The sequence below is a fragment of the Pararge aegeria genome, chromosome 19 (assembly GCF_905163445.1).
Source record: "Pararge aegeria chromosome 19, ilParAegt1.1, whole genome shotgun sequence".
NCBI lineage: Eukaryota > Metazoa > Arthropoda > Insecta > Lepidoptera > Nymphalidae > Pararge > Pararge aegeria.
The window spans coordinates 11,375,008-11,398,059 of NC_053198.1; the positions used below are offsets into that span (position 1 = coordinate 11,375,008).

At 35.3% G+C, this 23,052-nt stretch overlaps 1 protein-coding gene across 1 annotated transcript in view; it reads left to right on the top strand.

Annotated features, from left to right (window-relative positions):
* The window catches only part of LOC120631972, a 344,454-nt gene extending 326,596 nt beyond the window's left edge, over window positions 1–17,858 (top strand). Inside the window, exons 10-20 of the mRNA XM_039901687.1 lie at window positions 12,573–12,761; window positions 13,065–13,203; window positions 13,300–13,544; window positions 13,618–14,190; window positions 14,274–14,501; window positions 14,574–14,778; window positions 14,845–15,027; window positions 15,435–15,673; window positions 15,763–15,876; window positions 15,977–16,074; window positions 17,008–17,858. Of these exons, the coding sequence (XP_039757621.1) occupies window positions 12,573–12,761; window positions 13,065–13,203; window positions 13,300–13,544; window positions 13,618–14,190; window positions 14,274–14,501; window positions 14,574–14,778; window positions 14,845–15,027; window positions 15,435–15,673; window positions 15,763–15,876; window positions 15,977–16,074; window positions 17,008–17,173 (2,379 nt within the window). The 3' untranslated portion in view covers window positions 17,174–17,858. The remainder of the gene's footprint in view (window positions 1–12,572; window positions 12,762–13,064; window positions 13,204–13,299; window positions 13,545–13,617; window positions 14,191–14,273; window positions 14,502–14,573; window positions 14,779–14,844; window positions 15,028–15,434; window positions 15,674–15,762; window positions 15,877–15,976; window positions 16,075–17,007) is intronic.
* Window positions 17,859–23,052: the final 5,194 nt, after the last annotated feature.

Genomic DNA, 23,052 nt, shown 5'->3' on the forward strand with positions numbered 1-23,052 from the left:
CAATACAACCTACTCGTGCACTAAGGGTTCCTTCTGTAGAAGAAAGAAAAAGTATTAGGCACGATAATATTATTATGGGTTTATGAAATGCACTTTCCACGATGAATTGCAAAATTTACTTTAAAGAACTTTTACAAAAATTCAAATTATTACCTCTAGCCTAGCTAGAGGTAATAATTAACTAGCTTCAATAAATTAATCTAAGTACGTATACAGAATTTACATAAACAATTTGACAATTTATCGATACCAAACACAGTATTCCCAAGTAAGTCCATAATTCAGTCATAATCACTTGGGGACACAAAGCCTGAGCTTATACCTCTTAATGTATTTCGAGTCTCATCAGGTATCCGATAATTAAGATAAAGGTGACCATCAATGTACTATATTGTACTTCAATAAAACATCTCAAAATATCTGAAAAGTATTGGATACTGAAATATGAAAGGTCTTCGGTTTAACGTTACATAATCCCACTAATTGTATTGTCCCTAGTACGTAGCAAAAACAATAGAGGAAAGAGTAAATGTTAATGTTAACATTATTTATTGTCAACTTAGAAGCGCGTTAGAAGTTATAGTTCTTTGGCGTATGGAAAAAAAATAACTTAAATGCAGTAGTGATTAACGATAAATATTAAAATTAATCAAAAAGATTTTATTTAAATAAAAAAGGTTTTATTAACGTAATAATATTTATTTATTCACACTGTTTGTACTGTAACGAAACACGTGTTCTAAATATAAAAATACTAGAATATACAACTTGAACATAGTTATCGAATTTTATGCCACCTAGAACTAACTTTGCGATGTAGAATTCAGGTGTCGGTGTTCGCATCGTAAAAATTCCCTCTCATCAACTTTCTCCATCGCGACAAAAGAAGTATAACTACAAAAAGCAAGCTCTCAATTCAAGCGTATTTAGTTGTGTTTTGTCAATGTTCTTATTTTTCATATTATTGATATTAATCGTTCTTGTGATATTAATCGATGGACAAAGCAGACGGTCCACCTGGTGTGAAGGGGGAAAACCATCACCTATAAACAGAGCCACACTTCAAAGGGATGGAAGTAGCACGGCCTGCAACATGCCTTCTTGTGTCGAGAGAGAGGCGTAGGTATTAAGCCTCATGTGCCTGTAATTACACCGGCAACCTCGTCCTTATGATCTGAACCATAAGGGCGAGGAAGTACAGCATTGCAACAATGCTGCTTAGCGGCAGAAATAACCATGGTGATAGCACTTCCCCGGGCGAGCTCTGTCACAAAAAGCTCTACTGCTGGGTACTGAAACTACTAAACTGTTCACGAAAAAATCAGGCAGCTCAATAACTTGTTTTTAAGAGATAAAGTGACTGAAATTATTATTTTTCTTTACTACACTTAGTACTATATACTATTTTTATTTAATTTCTATATATATCTTTTACTAGCGGTCCCGGCGAACTTCGTACCGCGGATTTTTTATGAATGTTATATTTTAATACTTAATATCCTATTCCGGTATAAGAGGAATCCAAAAAATCAAATATCATAAAAAATTGTCCAGCCGTACTTGTGTTATAAAAGGTGTAACTAACACAACTATCATTTATATATATAGATTATTCAATATCTAAGTTAAGAATAAATAAATAAATAAACATACTACGACAATACATACCCCATCTAGCCCTAAAGTAAGCATAGCTTGTGTTATGGGTACTAAGATAGCTGATGGATATCTTTATGAATATAATACACGTAAATACTTATAATATACTGATAAACACCCAGACACTGAAAAACATTCATGTTCATCACACAAACATTTTCCAATTGTGGGAATCGAACCCACGGCCTTGGATCAGAAAGCAGGGTCGCTGCCCACTGCGCCAGTCGGCCGTCAAAAGAATAAATAAAGAATGAAATAAATTACTCCACCGTAAAAAAGAAATTTAAACTCGATTTACGGCTAACTCACTGTACTTGAAATGAGCGGTTTGGACGTTTCGGAAAAAAGAATCTCTCTTGCACACTAAAGCCCATCTTGGGTTTTGAATGAGCTTTGCTGAAAAAGTCATAAAGAAAGAAACAAGAAAATCTTAAAAGGGTAGTATGCTGACATTTTTTTCTAAAAATTTAATTTAATATCACCCTCCAGAAACCCATTCAAATATACAAACAAAATTTCACCCAAACCAACGCTCCAGCTTTGGAGGAGTTTGAATGTATAAATGTATAAAATAAATAATTATTGGATCAAATCACAGCACATAAACATACCACAATAAAAAGAAAAGGATTGGGATAAAGCACAAAAAAATTTCACATATTTTAATTAAGAAAATTTGTAATGTTGAGTGTAGGTACTTATATACGTACTAACGTACCTATATCTAAATTAGCGTCTTCTTATTAATAACCTGTGGATCCCACACGAGACCTGTATTTTGGGGTGGAAATTTGTAATGTTGAGTGTAGGTACTTATATACGTACTAACGTACCTATATCTAAATTAGCGTCTTCTTATTAATAACCTGTGGATCCCACACGAGACCTGTATTTTGGGGTGGACCCCAAAATACAGGTCTCGTGTGTACATAGTCTGGAGACTATGTCCAGGAAGATGAACAGTCCAAATTTTAAAAAGATAAAAAAAAGGTATCGAAAAATGGTGGCTGAAGAAAGTATGCATTCAATAAGAACAGATTGGTTAGAATCGACGTGCTGCGGCAGTTCAATTTCAGCTTCGCACCCCGCAAATTGCATTTGCCGCCATCTTATGGTCACACAACACCTATTTGAAGTTAATGCCAACTCTTTCAGGATACATGGAAGTAAATTAATCGACCATTTTCATAATTCCTTTTCTTTAAGACAAAGATACAGTATAATACAAGATTATAAAGCTGTATCTTTGACTAATAAGACTGAAAAAAGGTAGAACCGTTGTTAAGTTAAAGTGCTCAGGATCAAACACTGACGGTTTGGATTTTTATTCATTTTAAGTTTAAAAAATTGATATATTCTAGAAGTGTAGCAAAAATACTTCAATAAAAATACATACCAGTCTAAACTGGTGCATGATGTGCTTGATGATGTGCAAGTTTATCTGTCAATCGCAGAATGAATCAAAGAAACATGACATAAAATGTAGAGGTTGGTGTAGGGGCTCCCCTTTGACTGTGATGTGGTTTATTTTATAAATCATCACAGCGTCCAGCGAATGTGTATTTAATTAAAAATGCAGACTAATAATATAAGGCTAGATGGTAATCCCCTTTCCAGCTAGCCTAGTATCTGTCTGCGTTTTTTGGGTCTTGAAAATACTGCGAGAACCCTTAGTTTTCCCGACATAAAAATTATTTTCTGGGTATTAATAAGTACTAAAAAGGAAATAACCTAGCAAAGTTATCATAAAAAGTACGCTGTGACAGCCGTAACATCAGCTATGCTTGCATTTAAGGTCTAATAAATAATTTTGGGAAGTTCAGACGTACATATATATAACGGACATCCGTGTAAAAAAAATATTAAGTGATGTTTTTTTTAAATTACTTTTAAAATAAAAACTGAAATATACCTTACTATAACTTAAAATTTAATAATTTCCCGAAATCGAATACAAAGAACCTTGTATGAAAGGAAGTCGCGTCGTTTATCATCATCATCCATCATTACGAAAGCCTGGTCACTTATTCAATCCTATGTGATCAAATTATGCCTTATCAAATGATATCTCACTTGACCCCTACTGGGCTACTAAACGCTTAAAAAAAGCCGTCGCTACCGATTTTGCACCTTTTGCAATGAAACTATATATTGTTTATTATTTGCAATCTGTTAAAAATGTCAATTCGATAACATTAGTAACTAACTAAAATATAAAGTTTGTAACTTTTTTGGTTTCGGAATGCCAGAACCCAACTTATTCCCTTCTTTTGAGTCCTCAGTTGCCAATTTATACTGAGTATAATCAGCTGAATAACTTCGACTAAATCATAATTTCGAAAGAAAAGGACAGATCTTTCTGAGTTGCCAGCATAAAATCAAGGGTGAAAACTTATTCGTCGTTTAAATTCGATCCCCTGCAACTGTCAGCAGCTTCTGAATATTTCATCGACTCTGTTACCTACCCACTCGCCGCTCAACCCCGAACAGGAAATATGTTAAACGTTTTTTGTAGGCAAATCGAAACCGGAAAGATAGAGAAAAATTACAGGTCACTTTTAACGAAAAATTGTCTGCATAATAATATTATAAATACGCCAGTGTGTCTGTTATGCTACCACATAACCAAATTTGGCACATATGCTTGCATCTTGTAGTTACCTTAAAAACACAGGATAGTTTTAGCCCATTTACATTGCCGAAGATCTGTTTGGTATGGAGTATAAGGATTAAAGAAATTATAAATTACACCATAAAGATTCTCCTGCTTTTCGCAGAGTATAGCAAATCAAGCTTAATTTTCATAAGAAACATAGATAGCAAATATCTATACTACGACACATTTATCGCCATCTAGCCCCAAAGTAAGCGTAGCTTTTATTATGGATACTAAGATGACTGTAATTTTTTTTATAAATAATATTCATAAATACTTAAAAAATACAGATAAACACCCAGACACTGAAAAACATTCATTTTAATCACACAAACATTTTCCGGAATCGACCACACGGCCTTGGTCTCAGAAAACAGAGTCACCGCCAATCGGCCGTCGAATAAAATTAATTTAGAAAAGAAAACGGTTTGTATGTGCAACATCAAATGAATAAAACGGCGTAATTACTCAATTTTCTCGTGGGAATGATCCACCTGTCTCAGTAAATGGAACAAGTCTCTGACTGGAAGTCTTTATTTTGAAGTAAAATAATTTTGTAGAAAAAATAACGGGGCTTTTAATATGATTGCAAGGTCTTGAACTCTATTGTTTTATTCTTTTAATAGAAAAGGCAAGAAGGTATTTTTTCGTAAAAGTGTGCAAACAACGTTGTTTGCAAATCATTTAAGTAGTTCACACTACAAAAAAAACAAATCTTTCAAAAACGAAATTAAATATTCAAGAAAATGTTTAACTATACTTAGGTCATCATTATCAAACCATTACCGGCAGGGATATCCTCTCAGAACCGTATCAGAAGCTCTACACCTGTATCAGAAGATTTCACCATTTCCTTAACTTTGAAAATCAGAGATGCGGGCCGGGAATGCGCCGCCCGCGCCGCGGCCCCGTTTTTTTAACTACAATAACAATTCGGGGAAAAGCGAGAAACTAACAGTTTACTAATAGAGATATATTTAACAGCAGACAGTAAATTAACAATTTTACTCGCGAAATTTTATCATCAATGCCATGCCATTCAAATATGTTACATACATTTAAGTAGATGCGTGTGTTACAGTGTGTGTGTGTCGAAGATTGTGTCCTATAAGGGCAAGACTTATCCTTGCTAAGAATCTATTACTTATGCCATGTTTGGTTTGAATCCTACTAATATTTATGGATGTGAAAATGTATTTGTTCGCTAAACCTTTTTTCGCTTTAACTTTGACATTTAACATTTCTGGGAACATACTCATGTGCGAAGCTTCGGGCCGTTATTTTCATACAGTTTTTTATTTGCACGTAATTTGATGAGGGAAGTGGGTATGCAGTACGCACGAAAAGCATACGCGGATAAAGTCTACTTAATACATAAACAGAATTATGCACGGACGAAGTCGCGGATAACCGCTAGTCATCAATAATATGGTGTGGCAAGGGCCGCAGGTGCGCGGGGTCTGTAAACACCCCGATGCATAATTTAAGACGTGTCGCATGACTCCGTCTCAAGCGGCACCGGGCCACGTGGCCTTAAGTGCGATGCATGATTAACAAAATGTTATAAGATGAAGTCGAGTTAAGGGCGACCCAGTTGCAGCAAAATGATCTAATGCTCGTGTAAGTAACGATCTTACATATGTTAAGCTCCTTTAATTATAGGAATATTAAGTTTATAATAATATTATTTGAACGATAAAAAAAAATTGGTTCTCACTTCATAGCTTAAAATTAATTAACTGTGATAACAAAAATAATCGCCCGTCAAATTTTTTCGTCGGCTCTCCTTAGACCAAGGCTCGTACCACGTAGCTTTAGGTTTAAGTTGGCGAACGTTGTTATCATCATCACATCACCTTGACCAACACTTCATAAGTGCCTGTGATAGACAAACATGAATAAAGATTTTTTTTTAACTTCAATATATCCGATAATCCGTGCGTGCCTTTTTACCAGAAACTGCTACAGACTGCTTATTTTCTTCAATTTGATAAAATTATAGAGCCCGATCTTTTTAAACTTGGTAGGCAAAAATATAGAGATACGAATTTTAATTTTAGTACAAACGTAGAGCTACGTAACCTAGTTAAGGGGTAATTATAGCTTATATACTCGTATAATTATAACCAATTATGCTTTTCGAGAATAATTTTATGGAAAATTAGAACATTAAAATGAACTTTCTTCAAATTCATCGTGTGATGTCTCAAAAAACGAAAAATCTAATTATGAGGAATAAAAATGTAATAATATATAATGTACAAATGTAACTTAACATGTTTTGTATCATAATGAAATATTCTCATTGCTTAAAAGGAACATTGTATATAAAAATAGAACTTCTTGCTCGGAGTATTTTCGGATATGACCTTGTGTCCGAAAATATAGAGCCTTAAATTTACATATGAGAAGTCATCAGAGGTAATATTTATGTGCAATGTCTATTCAACCAAGAGCAGTAGTTGCGTTGACTGATTACCAACATTGCATCTATCGCTCGGCATAAGTCTCCTTGAATATCTATGGTCCTGTTATACCTACATATGGTCCTGTTTTACTTATATCTAATGAATGCCTGCAATGCAATTCATGACGTCTGTCCACCTAGTCTCATCATCACTTCTCCTCAACTGAAGAACGTGCACTCCTAGACATTGGTGTTATGAAGGGATTTCCACATTCCATGGTTTTGTGCCTCTAGTCTGTAGCTTTGTCGCAAAAAAGACGTATCGTATTTAGATTGTCTAGATACGATACGTCTTCTTTGCGACTCGTTTTATGTCGTCTGTTCACCTTGTGCGTTGGTTAACCAAACTGCGCTTTTCAGAGGGGGAAAACATTCCAGCACCTTGCGACTACAACGTCCATCGGTCCTCCCAGCTATGGGCCTCCGTCCACTGCCCCTTCAACTTCGCAACGCGCAGAGCTATTTCGGTAACCCTGGACGTCTACGTGTCTCCTCATTTCTGATTTGATTACGTACTAGTATCCGTATGTATACTCTTATATATACTATTTTGAAAGCTCGTTGCGAGATTCTTAGCCTTCTTATCAGGTGCATAGCTGTTAGCGACATGTTTCTGATCCATAAGTCATCACCACATATGCTGGGTCTACCAATGCAGAATCTGCCGTTGGGGGCTTGTCATCCCAGCATCTTTTGTATTGTTTAAAACCTTTATTGTTCTCGAAATGAGATTAATATTCCCTATTTTAAGACATTGTATAGACATATGCAAATCAGCTTCATACAGGCCGACCGGCCATTGTACGACTGGTCATTTTATCTTACGATTCGCGAGTTCAAAAACATCGCAATCGAGGGGTCATCTCTTCGATACCTTTCCCATACATTGTGCTATCATTCTTACTTCGCGGACCGTGAGATAAACACCACATTGCCGAATTGGGCCTAGCATTGGCGCCATTTTTATTTAATTCGTTGTGTTTTAAAAGTGTAGTGTTAATGGATAACTGGATTACGCAATTGTTTCATACGCCGAGTTTTCCCAAGCCTAGGGTAAGAATTTTCCATACCACACATCAAACAACAATAAAAATGGGATAATATAGGGTGTTCTTTCCGAAGTAACGACATCCGTTTATTTAAACGGATTTCGATGTTTTTTATTTGCATTTGGTAAATATTTTTAACTAGTTGTAGCATTTTACTATGAAATTTAGTTTGTTTAAGGCTTTATTACACAAGGTGCAAAGGCGAATTAGCCATGAATGCTGCCATATAATGTAGTCATCGTTATAACCGAACCGTATAGAACCGTAGGCTTTACGCCCTCATAAGAACGGGCATGGACATTCTAACCTAACCATTATTCTTTATTATACTGAGAAGATTCAAACCAGCTTTGAAGAAATGGCTCTTACAAAATTCATTTTATTCAGTAAAGGAATTTTTAGTGCACAAAAATATCTAATTACCTATACTGACATTATACTTAATATTATGCTTTTTAAATTACCTCAATATTTGGACGTCGATGTGAACGACAAAATATGCGTGAAACACAAAATGATAACATTTGTAAGTACCTACCATATTTTTCCGAATGTAGAATTTGAATTTGAAAATTTGAATTTCTATCCGAGAATCGAACCCAACATCTCGTGATCAATCGTGCTTAGCACGCTAACCACTAAACAATTAAGGCAGACCACACTTATTCGTAAAAGAAAAATATACTGGGCAGGATCATCGGATTTGTAGGTGTCTCGACTTTTACCTACCTAGAATGTACAAGAATGATACATGGCTAAAATAGCAGTGAGCAACGAACATCTGCTCGTGCCGCATTAACCTAACGAGCTGCCCTAATGGCGCAGTTAGGGTTGGGAAAAACCTTTTATAAATTGCTACACTTTCAAACCTTTACGCATTAATCATTAGGAAAATATACCGATATTACTATCCGGCGAAAAGATAGTTAGATATATAGATCCGTCGAAGTTTCTGCAAGAATCAAAAATTAATATGCGTATAAAACGCTTTTAAAAATAATATCCACAGTTAAAAGGCTTGAGTTTTTGTGCCTGACATCGTATCAATAAGTAAAAGTTTAAGTAAAAATATTGTAATGTTCAACCCTTTTTTTAATAATTTCTAAGAAATAGAATAACATAACCTTCGCATTCCGAACGGAATTAGCATTTCTACCGAGCGGCCATGGAGTCCTAGTAATTTTTCATAGTTGATTTGTCTTATCAAACAATTTGTTAAACCGATATTTAAAAAGTTATAGGCTCCGAAGCATGGCCGCTCGGTAGAAGATGTCTACCGTACCCCAAGGTGTGGCACTGCGCTACAGCCAAGAATCGCTACGCTTGTAATCTCAAAATTTAAGACTTTTTTTTAAATATAAATTTTATTTTTCCCATCATCAGAGGTATTCCTCCACACTACTCGAACATTTATTACCACACTGCAATATATCTTATAACCTTTTATTTAATCTAATAAATAATGTATCGCTATTAACGAAAACGACAAAGCTTACTAACAAGACCAAACATGTAGGCAAATAAATCATCATCGTCATCATCAGCAGTACACAAACATTAACTGCTGGACATAGGCCTTTCCGGGAACACTCCGCCGCATGTCTACATTGTGTACTGTATACTCCTTACTGTTTCTTCTCCTGTATGTTATACGTGCAATAAAGTGTTTCTTCTTCTTCTTCCGCCTTTTTCATCCAGCCCCTTCCAGCTACCTCCAGCCCGTCACTCCAGCCCATACTCCAGCCCGTTGGATGGATGACCTTAAAAATAAGGTCATCCGTCCAACGGGCTGGAAGTCGTCCCACAATGCGTAGGAAAATACACCGCACACAATATTAAAAGCCTTTAAACCTCTATGTAAAAAACATTCAAATTGCAAAAGCAGCACCCACAACTTCCTGATTGGCAACATTAACTTAACGAGTCCTCCTAATGACGTAGGTACACCAGTGTTGCTAAGCAAAAAAACAAACAAATTACTTTTCACTTTTATGAGTCCGGTAGGTACGTCCTGTACATATTAGTCACCAGTCTTATCTGGGGTTCTATGTAACAGTCGCGTACTTGAATGCGAAAAACGCAAATGATGTAGTTAAGCATATAATTAACTTATAAAAGTGGTGCACATATTTGATTGTGACGTTTAGATATTGAAAAGACAATTCTTTTATTGAATAGGGGGAGTTCTAAGATATAATTTTTCAAGTAATTATCAGATAAAAAGTCCATTACATAATCTAACGCAAAGACGTTCCAGTCTTGTTCAGACATATACTTATTTGTCCAAAATCATCATTACCAAACTATTATTGTCTGGTGGCTTTGTCTGCGCCTAGTTATAACCCTACCAACAAATCCAAGCAATTTAGCATTCCAGTACGACGTCGTGTTGGAACCATAGGGGTATGGGGTTGACATAAATAACATACCTCTTACAGTTTAGCATACTACCATCTTACGCTGCATCATCATTTACCTTAAGGTGCGATTGCAGCCACTCAATCACTTGCTTTTGCACTTGCAGATTTCTGCATGCCTGAGAGTTCTCCGTAATGTTCTCAAAGGTTTGCGGAGTCCACCAATCTGCAATGGACCAGCGTGGTGGACTACGGCCCTAACCCCCTTCTTATTGTGGGAGGAGACCCGTGCCCTAGTGGGTCGGTAATGGGTTGATAAGATGAAAATTTTTAATTTGATGACGTCATTGTTTTGTATCGCCGCGCCGTTCATACTGCCTCATATTATTTCACATTACCACGAAAGGATATTTTTAACAACGTGCTTCTATGTGGGCACCTTTTCTAATCTTATAATAGACTCCGAAAATAAATTCTCATCATCATCATCATCATCAGTCAGCAATCTAAAAAACTAATCTAAATCATACATACTTAGTGAATACCTCCCTAGTATCACAGCACGCTTTTTATTGTTAAGATTATTTTAAAATTTTGCGTAGGTATCCCTATCCCTACTTCCCTACTATTATTATAAATGTCAATGTAAGTTTGTTTGTTACGCTTTCACGCAAAAACTACTTAACCGAACTTTGTACACATATTTTTGGAAGTGTTAGACGTAATATAGGATACTTTTTATCCCGACATTAAGCTCGGTTCCTATGGGAGAGGGGATGAGTGTTTGACGTTTTACACCATAACTAGATACCTACGCCTAATATTTTCGATATACATTTTGCTATAATTCATAAAAAGTCTACATTGAAAAAAGTATTAGGCCAGTACGTCTAAACTCTTGCAAAATATTTCTTCCGTAGCCTTTTGACAACAGCCCTACCGAATACTCGTTATTAATTTTGCTCCTCGTATACTCAAATCGTTCCACAGGAAAATGTATTCGGAAATGTTATTACATTATATATTAAAGGAGTTGAATATTTTTGGAAAATTATAATATGAGAGCGTCTACTTAATTTGCAAATGCTTCGCAATTTACACAAAAGGGTTGGTTAATTAGGCTCCATATCGTCCCTATGATATGCCTGTTGAACTTATATACAAGTGAAAACTTAGCAACAGGCTTCTGTTCGCTACTTAACATGTGCGGAAATCGATTATCTATAGTTATTCCTGCGAGAACTGTTGAATTTACAACAGGGATAAAAGGGGCCTTTGGGTGGTAGTGATCCTTATTGTGACGGAGCTCGTCCGGGGAAGTAGGTACTACCGTTATGCTTATTTCGGTAACCAAGCGGCATTGTTGTGTTCCTGTCTAGGGTGAAGGTGTGCTCAGGTTAATACAGGGCGGCACTTTTCAGGCCGCGTTCATTTTTTGTTCCGCGAATTGTTGCTCCATTTAAAGGCGATGATTTTGAATTTGTTAGCAGCCATCTGCTTGGTCCGGCCAATAAGTATTACTATAAAAAAAATAGAACTAGGTAATTTTTTATGACTAAATACGCGGTTAACACCATAACATCTGACTGAACAAAAATTAAATAAAAGTACGTCTGTAATTATAATTGTTTCTATAAATTTAGTATCTGTGATATCTTCTTCAATACGCACACCTTTTCTCTAATTTATTGAATCACTTAGCTACTTTTGAATAATCCAACTATAAAAAAACAACTATTGTTCAAATACTTTTAATACAACTGTAAAGGAAGCTTTCGCCCGGTGACACCGCAGCGGTTCCCGGACGTCCGCAACTAATTAAAATTCTACGTGAATGAATAACTGCACTGCGCTGCCGCTTTGTTGCCACAAATTTGAATAAATATTGTAATTTCTTTAGCATTTCCATACAATGAAGCCGCCTTAACGAAATTGCCCTCATTTCTCCATCTTTACCCCTAGTAGGAGATTTTTACGCTTGCGATCGTAGTCGTTTTCGATCATCGGAAAACTAAAATGCCAAAGTAAAATTGACCTATTCTTGCCCTCGTGTTAATAATATACATATATACATTCTATGCAACTTTACAAACATTTGGACCGGCAGTTTCTTATAATGTTTTGATTTCGAAAACGATTCTATTCTCACAAGTGTGTCTCATACCACACACTATTTTCTGCGCGGGATTAACCTACTTATATCTAGTAATGATTACAAGTTTCCTTTGAAAGTAACGGAGATTACGGAGAGTCTATTAAAACTAATTAAGTTGAAATATTAACGAGCTACTCCAGATCTAAGGTTTATTTTTCTTAAATTTACAAAGTAATAGGTTTAACAGTCTTTTGAAGTTTTATAATGGCATCGTGCATCAATTTCACAGACGCAGCAGGGCATTCCAAAATGTGGAAGCGGCGTCAGTGCGAATGGATCGAGCCACACTGCTGGCGGGACTGGACCGGCTCGCGGAAATGATGTTAAGCAAGTTGAGTGTAACTTGTGTCATCGCAAGTTCAAAAACATTCCGGCACTCAACGGTCACATGCGATTGCACGGTGGATACTTCAAGAAGGTAAGCGTTTTATGATATATTTAATTTTTATTTTTATATATATTTCTAGCAATCGCCACTTATGGCTTACAAACGAGCCTGATAAGACAGCTGTCAATGAAGAAGGCTCTGCTCGGAATATAAGTATGTGATCTAATAAGTAGTAAGGAGACCCGTGGGAGAACCAGAGTTTCTATCATAGCTCAAAACGCAAGATTCTCCAGTTATGGACATCCATCGGTTGTAATAATGATGATGTGAGTTTTTTTCCAATAAGAAACTTGAACTCTTTAGCTAATTAACACACGTATTTTCCATTAACAGGACTCAGACAGCAAAAAGTTGGATAAAAAAGAGTCAACCGGACCACCGTTACAAACAGCTTCAGTATCCGTAAGAGCATTGATTGAAGAAAAAATTATAAGTCGTCGAGGTGCTACCGTGACGTCATTACAGTCCATAGGTATTTTTAAATTCCTCATAATAACATCGAAATATATTCAAATAAGTACACTCGTTTACGTTAGTTTTTAAACATAAACAAAAATTGGACTTTCAGCTGCAAATACAGATGTTATCGTCACATCTCGTCCTGGGTTTGTGGCCCCACCACCACCACCTTTGTCAACAATAAGAAGCTCTGCAACACCGGCCTTAACAATATCTCCATCTACCCAATTTGTTTCACCACGACCACCACCAGTGGTTACAGTTACTCCAAATGTCACCATAACTACTTCTGGAGGTATCGGTGGAGCCAGAGAATCCACGCTAATAGAATTGTTAAAAAAAGGTAGTTCAAAGGTATGTATTACATATCAAGCGAATGTTGTTGTGAAATCATTGCATAAATAACTAATTTGGCTTTTTATTTAAGGTAAAACGGTCAGCCTCAGACCCAGGTCAAGCTTCACCCCAACAAGAATTTACATTTAGACCGGAATTATTTGGAGTATCGTTTAATTCAGACGACGGATATTTCTCTCCTGCTTTGAATGAAGACACGTTTCAATTTACTACCACATCAGACCATTTAGATGAACTAGCGTCATTAGAAGATTATGCAACTGTAGCCGCATCAATACGAGAACGGTCACCTGTTACATACCCGTCGAGTAGAAGGCTTGCTGCTGTATTGAATTCACCTCTCCCGGAATCATTGGCCGATTTTGGAGCTTGTCATGGTGGCTCCCCCGTACCATCACCAGGTATGGGATATACAGAAAGCTCACCAGGTCTGTCTTATACAACTGGGGATTCGCCTGGTTTAACATATGCGGCATCATCCCCAAGTGGAAGTTATTCAACACAACCGGAACCATCACCAGGCCTGGCTTATCCAACACCACCAGCGTCCCACGATGCCCACTCACCAGCACATACGTTACCTCGTGCTTCATCACCGTTATCAGCTGCCTTTTTTACAGCTACTATGTCCAGTCAAGAGGAGGTACGTAAATACTAAGCTTTAAGAATTTGATACATATATGACCGGAATTAAGTTTATAATCTAATTCTTTATTTAATTTGAAGGTTGAAGAAGCACTAGAAGAGGTTCTGCCAGAAGAATGTAGATCACTTGATGCATATATATTAGAGCCACCGACGACGTCACGAAGAATAATGCTTAATTCTGAAGATCCTTTATTGTCCAGCAGTCCTAGGGACTTCCCTCATCAACGGTCTGTCCGTCGACAACAGCGATTATTAGCTCCAACGACAACATCTTTACAACAGTGGACACATGATAACTCACTTCAGGCGAGTATTTTTACTAAATAATCTAGATTCCTTTAAATCTATCATTTTATTAATCATTAAATATGTTATCAGGTTTGTGTCGAAGGCCGTGACCCATTGCCAGCGGTATTTCTAAGTCCAAGTAGTGTGCCAGCATCACCACAAAGACGTAAACGACGGGCTTCTCCAGCCGGTCCATATCGTTCACGTATGCGTCGCATGGTTAACCATTACACACCGCAGCCAATTCTTCCTCCTTACAGAGAAGGTCCCGGTTTACTTATGGAACTGTTGAACGGTATGTTCCTGAAAATTGAAGTTTAACTATTATTTTATATCATTAATAAAAAAATTGATATTTTAGATCTTCAAACAGATGCAGATGTGCTATCACAATTGGAAGAGCCTCGTTTACCCCGAATTAACATTGGGTCAGATCATCAAGCAGATTTACCAGAATTATGTAATGATCGCATCGATCTTCATTGTGCGCCCGAACAGCTTCTTTGGGACCCTGGTATTAACGATGCACTCGACGATAACGAAGGTAACAGTTATGCATACCAAATATATGATAGTATGATTTACAACTGCTAAAATACATTCCACCTAAAATATATAACTACTCATATGAGATAATCAATCTAAATTGGATGCCATCCGTCTATTGAAATTAAACCGGTGTGAGAATTCCCACACAAAATTACCAATATTGATTTTTTTCATTTTACGGCTGTTGCTTTTGGATGTTTCCCAATTCTCCTTTTTTAAACCACCTCATTATTGAGACGATCGAAAATATATTCTTACGATGTTAGTGATGGTGATAACTTGATTCGTTAACTTAAAACTAAAGCTAGGAGGGTTCCAAACGCGCCCTGGTAAGACGCCCACAACAAACTTAGCCAGGTCATCAGGATACAAAAAGATTGAGCAACAAGCTTTTTTTTGCAGTTCGCATGTTTATGGAGTTAGCCATGTGTGCCGCTATGCCTGTTGGTGGGCACACAAGAGAGTTCGCCTTACAGACTCTAGGCGAATGTGGGGGCGATATTCGTGCTGCTACCTTACGCCTTATGTCTCGTCCTGCTGCTCCATCTCAACACGAATCTCGGTGGGCACCAGACGAAGTAGAATCCTTCTTAGCAGGACTTAGTCAATACGATAAGGACTTCTATAGAATTTCGCAACTGGTAAGGAACACTTCTGAATATTTTATATTTCAGATATTTCAAATATGTTAATACCTACATAAAATTTAACAATGAACCCTCTATCACAGGTAAGAACAAAGGACTCCAAACAATGTGTGCAGTTCTATTACTTCTGGAAGAAGGTAACTAGAGACTACAAAACGCTGTATTTGCGAAGTTGGAACGACGCACAAGCACCACAAGTAAGCACTGCTACGAACACTGGCCTACATTTTGTCTTCAGGTTCGCGGAATAATCACGATAAAATAAGATTTTAACGCAATCGAATTATTTACACCCAGGGTTCAGTAGGGCAGAATTCATCAGCCGTATCAACTACGTGCACGTCACCACCGACCTCGTACGAAGCAGAAGAGTTTCCGTGCAAGATCTGCGGAAAGTAAGTGTCAAGACCCGGAATACGCAGCATAGCGCTTCCATTTATCGGCCTCAACAGCAAATATTCAAAAACGCAATTTAACTTGAACAGTTTTATATTTACATAATTTTTCTACATCGTTTTATAAAAATATCTTTATAAAATACAACTTTGACTTAAATTGCGTATGAATAGACATTATTACAATTTTTAAGTCCATTTAATTATATATTCAGCTTCATACAACTAAAACTTTGAAAATATTTATTAAGTTAACATCGCAGTGGTTTATAGAATGTTTGTGCTGTATAGAATGCTGTTTTTTTTATGCCTACTATTGAACAAAACAAAGGTGTATGGGGTTATTGACAAGGGTTTTTCTATTCATATGTCGATTGCTAAACGTTAACTAACTACACTAATGTTTTGCAATTCAATTGCAAATATGCAATGAATCATATACAATGTAAATTATTTAAATGGGCATAGAAAGTTTCCTGTGACTATTTCGTTTGTTATTGAATGCACAAACGTGACTCTGATGCGGAAGAATTTTAATATTATAAATAACATAAAATTGTGAATCGATTTAATTTGATTTGCGGTTGTGCGTTCATAAGATGTGATCAAATCGATATATTTCTACTGTCTCAGGGACCACACTATGTCAAATATTGTTGTAAATATTAAATAAAATCGTTTGAAGTTTATGTCCATTGCAAATGACATTGATGTTATGTGTAAAATTTATTTACTGCACTGGGTTATGGAAATAAATGTGTATTGATGTTATATGTAAATATATTATAGGTTTACAGTTTTACAAATCACTAACTATAAAGTATACATTGCCTTGCTTAGCTTGTCTGCTTATTTCATAATTTAACATTTTGTTACGCTTTTTTCCTTTTTCTTGTTTTGCTGTTTCTTAATGTGTACCCTATTATGTTTCAGAGTATTTAACAAAGTAAAAAGTCGTAGCGCGCACATGAAGTCGCACCGGCCACTCGACGCCGAGCCAAAAAGGCCTAAACTCGAAAAGCCTTATGAAAAGGTCGAGAGATCTGAAGACAGATCGCAAGCGACTGCTGAATTCCAATACAAACCACCCCCCCAGTAACTACTTCTAGCTCACTCATTCCGCTCGCGCGTCGTGCTGTGTTTTTGCGAGCTTGAGACTAATCATATGTTGAATGTTAAAACACACTGACGTAACAATGTAAAAGTCAAACGTCCGTTTCATCGCAATCGCTTATGGTGTGAGCCAAAAACGCCCGCCTTCACTCGCACCACGCCCGACATTTTGTTACTGATACGAGTAGATAGTTACTGATTCAAAGAAATGCTGAACGTATGAGCATTTATTGTGATTACAAAATAGTTTTATAGATTAAAATGACTTAGAAAAAGCAGATTAGTGAATAGCTAGAAAGATTAGATCTTTGGAGAATGAACGAAATTATACCAAATAAATATTTCGGAAATGAGATCACATAAAAAAAAAATATTTTGTATAACGATTAATAAATAATTGTATGTAGATAGGGCCTTCGTAAAGTTTTTATATGACAGACTTCTCAATGTGACTTTGCAAGTGTGATGTTGTAAATAAATCAATAATTCTTTGATGCTACAGTTCGGATCGGCGGGCAGCTTTATCGAGATAATATTAATCTATATTTCTATTACAACTACGTGTGATACATTAAACGTAACTCGTGTAGTAACTACACTACCTCTATTGAATTGTTTGTTTTTATTGCGAGCCCAGCTCACTATTTATTAAATTAGCTTGTTTGCTCACTCTCTTGTTGTTATTTTGTAGTATTTTTTTTAGTTTAATTTTATTTTCTAGTCATAGGTACTAGATAAATATATGGAGCGTACTTCAAATGCGTGAATGTTTTAGATAGATATAATTTAAGAGAACGGAATTCAATTCGTTATCCGTACCGTAAATTAGTCACATATCGACGCAGTTTTAGAAAAATATTAACAGATATAATATCGATTGCCGAGCCTCTGCGAATGTTTGGTCAAAAATTTTTTTTTATTTAGACAGTAACTTTGTAGGTGTTTTAATATTAACCAGATGCCACTTCAAAGTAGTTTAAGCTAAAGTCAAGTTGGGTAAGCTTTCTTTCTTTAGCTTTTTAGAAGTAACATTGACAGCCAACGTAGAAAGGGATTTTATTTGGAAGAATATGTGTTTGACTGCAATGAATTTAAAATACGATATACGCATCATTTACTGTTTAGTTGATAATAATACCTAGCTTATAACAAAGTATTTTATCCGAAACGTTTATCTACCGGAGCCGAAGGCGAGGATAAAATATTTAATGCATATTTACACTTTTTATTTGTGTTACTGAAAATCTCGCGGACGAGGTGAGCAATCCCGAATTTAAGATGGCTCTGAAGTCAATTCATTCATAATTCGTTATTTATCCAATAATGAAATTAACACTTCTATGCATAAGATAAACCGAAACTTAAGATGTGAAAAAATATTTTTCCATTGGCTGTCCTTGAAAAATAAAAAAAGTTAGCCTTGTCAATATTTTAAGTCATCTACGCTAATTAGCAATATCTCGTGTCTTTTACGAAAAAAAAAATATTTTATTTCAAAATATTTTTGATCCACATTCAAAGAAGCCGGCGGAATATCTAATTAATATGGATAATACAATATTTTTTTACACAAATATTATCGAAATGCTCAAAGTTCTATATTTTGTGTTGGTAATTTTATTAGTTAGTTCATTGTTGTTATTTATTGTTCTTCCGCACCGCGGTATCTTGTAGGTATATTATTTGATACTCGATGTGTAGATACTTAGTTAATTTTAAAGGTAAATAATTTTAAATGAATGTAATTTGTATGTACTTAACTAATTGTATGTACGTGTACCTTACGTGTTGTGATAATATGTAATGTTTATAGTTTTTTTTTTTTAAATAAATCTGTGAATTATTTAAATTGGAATGTACAAATCGGGCAATAACCTGTTGCTCAATTATATAACAAATATTGTGAATTTGCCTGTTAATGGAAATTTCAGCTGCCAATATTGGAACCCATTGACTTAATAGACGTATTCTGCGGTTGTGAAGTTTTTTGGTAGATATGTATTAAGAACGCATTTAATGCCGAAAGTTGGTAACAATATGTTCAACGTCATAGTGCCAACGATTATTTATTAAATGTATAAATGCGTTACTATAGTGCCAAATAAAAATCTTATTGCGTGCCAAAAATTAGAAAACATACCAAATACCGTGCAAAGTTCAAACATTTATCCAGACATGCAGGATCCTAAAAACACACAAACCCTTAGATATTTTAATCTACCAATCTAAAGCTGTATCTGTCAGGGTAGGTCGCGTAACGTAAAGAACACTAAATGCCTAACTAGTATAGTACCTACGAGTAATTATCGCACAATATTGCCCTATCTTATATATATTTACGGCTCAGTACAAGCACGCCACTTAACAATCTAATATCCTTACCCTATTGAATTTCAGGGGCCCGCAAAAGTTCCCACGTTCCCATGTAATGTTCTCAATTTTTTTTTTATAAAATTGGCGCTTCCTTTTATAAGTAACTTTCGAATTGACCTTATGCGGAAGTTATAATTTTACCTATCGGGGTTATAGCACGCGTCTTACGGTAACTCGGACGATATAATTTAAATTCCTTGGAACCATAATGGCGTCAATCAATTGAAGAAAAAAGTTTCAGCAGATTGTCCAGAGGTATTGTGTTTAAAGAAAACCGATAAGCGACCGATTACTGAATACTGGCTAGACCCTTGCTATTACTTCTCGATGCCATCCGATGATCAACCTCACTATTGTTAACAACTAGATATTTATTTGGACAGTATTCCTAGAAAAAGACATGTTTGTAACTTAAATTCATTAACTGTTTTAAGCCTTAGGTTAAATGCATGAAACGCTAAACGTGTGGCACCTTCGGTGCTAGAGAAATGCACTGGAATTTAATATGCAAAAGTAGGTTTATAAGATGGAGGTATGTGTTTATCGATTAACCTATTTGTTTCCTTCCATCTACCTAAAATAAAATCTACCTGAACATGACACTACACAAAAAATAAAACGCTATAAAGAAAAGAATGAGTTAAGCTGTCTGCCTAAAAGAAAGGTTGTAAGATTTAGATTACAAATAACAATTCTGGTATTAAACTTAGTAAAAAATTTAAAAACGCTAGGATTAATGTTTACATTTATTTCCGGAATGCTTAACAGTGTCCAATAATTTGACTATCTGTCCGTCCATAATATAAATCATATTATTTGATATTTCTGTTGGTCAACTAAGAACATACATATATGCATAGTTAAGCTTTCACCGTCAATATATCACGCGATAATTGGTGATCATGTAAATAATTGTAGAAGACTGCTACCTGTGCCTCGCAGTCAACTGTACCTACGTAGATCATAGCGCGATAACTGAAAAATGAAGATTTAGAGCCCGAAATTAATAATTAATCAATCTTATCCAAAATCTTCAGGTAGCAGATATAATCTTTTAGTGCTTTAAATATAATTTGCCTTCTCTTCCCTGTTAATTCAGATTCGATTAATTATTATTATGAGCATATAACTATCCTCAATAATCGGCCTAACGGGAAAACACATTCATATATGAATGTGTTTTTCAGGAACTCTAAGTCCTATAGGACTTGAAGTTCCTGAAAACCGCGCGTTATAAAATTTCTAGCTCTACAATTTTGTAATATTAGAATTCGCATAACAGTAGCCTTAGTTGGTAGTAGGAGTCATTTTCGCATATCAAACTCTATATCGTCAAAATAATTTTCCTAATGGCACTCGTTTTAGGGTTTCCGATCCTTTTTGGAAAAAAGCAACTGCTGTGTTTCTTGCCAGCTTCTTCTCGGTAGAATCTGCCTTCCAAACCGGTGGTAAAGTCACTACAACAGACTTGACGTTTCAAAAGTGTTTGACGTACAAACGTTCTGTCAAATGTCAGAGCTAAAGAATCGAAGGCAAATTTCTTTGAATACAATTCATGAACAATCCATTTTACTTCGATGTTCAAGTATTCCATACTCGATATATAAAACGACTCCTCCATTGCGAGCGCGCCGATCTTGAACTAAGGCTACTGTGCGCGTATCGTGGCGTCTCGATTTTTATCCCGCGACAAACCAAAATGAATTGCCTAGACAGCTTACCTCAGTCTTGTAGTGTCAAATCAGTCCACAGTTAGTGTCGTGGTACTTTCTATTAATTCTAGATGTTGTTATATTAGATATATTTTAAGGTACAATCGAAGTTTAAATGCTATGTATTTGTAAATCACTAACTTGTGTGATTATTTGGTTGTGTTCTATCTTAACAAACTAGACGAAGTGTTACTATAAATTAATTATTATTAATTTTTCATCACTATACCAAATTTATTACCAAATAAACGATAATATTAATAAAAAAGCCATATTTAGTAAACTATGGAATTAAAATAGAATTGATTACTTACTTACTTTAGAGAAAAATAGATTGTTTTAGATTAAGGCGAGGCGTTAACTAAAACTCTATTCGTAAAGATTTAGTGAAATTATACCTAATTAATTAGTGCTTTGGATCTGCTGAAAATAATAAGCCATTCTTTTTAATTGTAGAAAAAGAGAATAGATTTTAAATTTCATTTTAAGTGAAGTTTATATCAACATAGGTACTTAAAAAAGGCCATGGCAAATAAATGCTCTATAAACATTAGTCAATTTTAAAAGATTATATTTTTTAATATAAATTAAGTACCTAATCTATTTATTTAAAGTTACACTCACTATAGTCTATGCAAAATTACTTAGTATACCTACCTATTTAACACTATATTATAATTATTTCCATAAATTATACTTGTTGATCGTTCAATTATTTAATATTTTCCGTTTGCCATGGTCAATATAGTATTCATTTTTCGATGTTCAAATCGGAGTTATTTTCATAAAATAAATAAATCTTGTTACTTATATACTAAATATATTTTCAAATAACGATACCGGAAATAGATCTACGTCTATGACAAAGACAAGTCCCTCCAGAGATATTTTTTAACAATACTCTTAGCTACTAAGACTGAATGATACACGAAATTCTTCAAAACGTTTTTTATTGTGCACAAAAAAACAACTACTTTTTTTAAGACTCAGGTACGCGACCGTTCACCTATTCCACGTGCCAAAGCGACGCTAGTCAGGGTAAAATTTATACCCTCGTTTTCTCCTCATAAATTGTAAATCCGTTATTTATCAACGATTCTTCCCAAAAGAAGTGCAACGCCATTCGTCCTTGTTTAATATATTTTACACAGAGGGAGTATATCCTAAAAGGGTGTGCTTTCAGTACCTTCCTTCCAACACAATAGAATCATAAATTATAAAATTTGCTTCCCAGAATATAAATAAGTATCATGTTTAGTTTCTTGTGCTTTTGAGTTTCTAAATGCTTTATATTTAAAACTTATATGGAATCCTTAAGGAACAACGTTCCGATTACGATTTTAAAGGATGGTTAGCTCTATCAAAACTGATCTTAAATTTATTTAATACTAGTTTACGAGTATGGCAATAGAACAAAAGTTTCATTTTGCGTGGAAACACTATTTTAGACGCAAGTCTAAAACTTGGCGTTGCACTTCGTTTACCTAAACGGGCCTTAATACGTGGTCATTAGAATTATTTACTATCATAATCGCTCGAATATTGACTCATGGAAACTAAACATTAAAAAAATAAAATATAAGATCGATTACTGGACAATCTTATTTCAATTTATATATAGACGTGCCTTACGATTTTATTTTTATATACTGTTGTTGTTTTTGTTATTTGTTTTATTTAAATCAGGTTCGATGAAGCACTGGAAATTGCATTTATTTGTGGTTCACTACGTCCATTCTGAGCGACCAGAGTAGAATGCAGTGAATCAGTATTAGTTCAA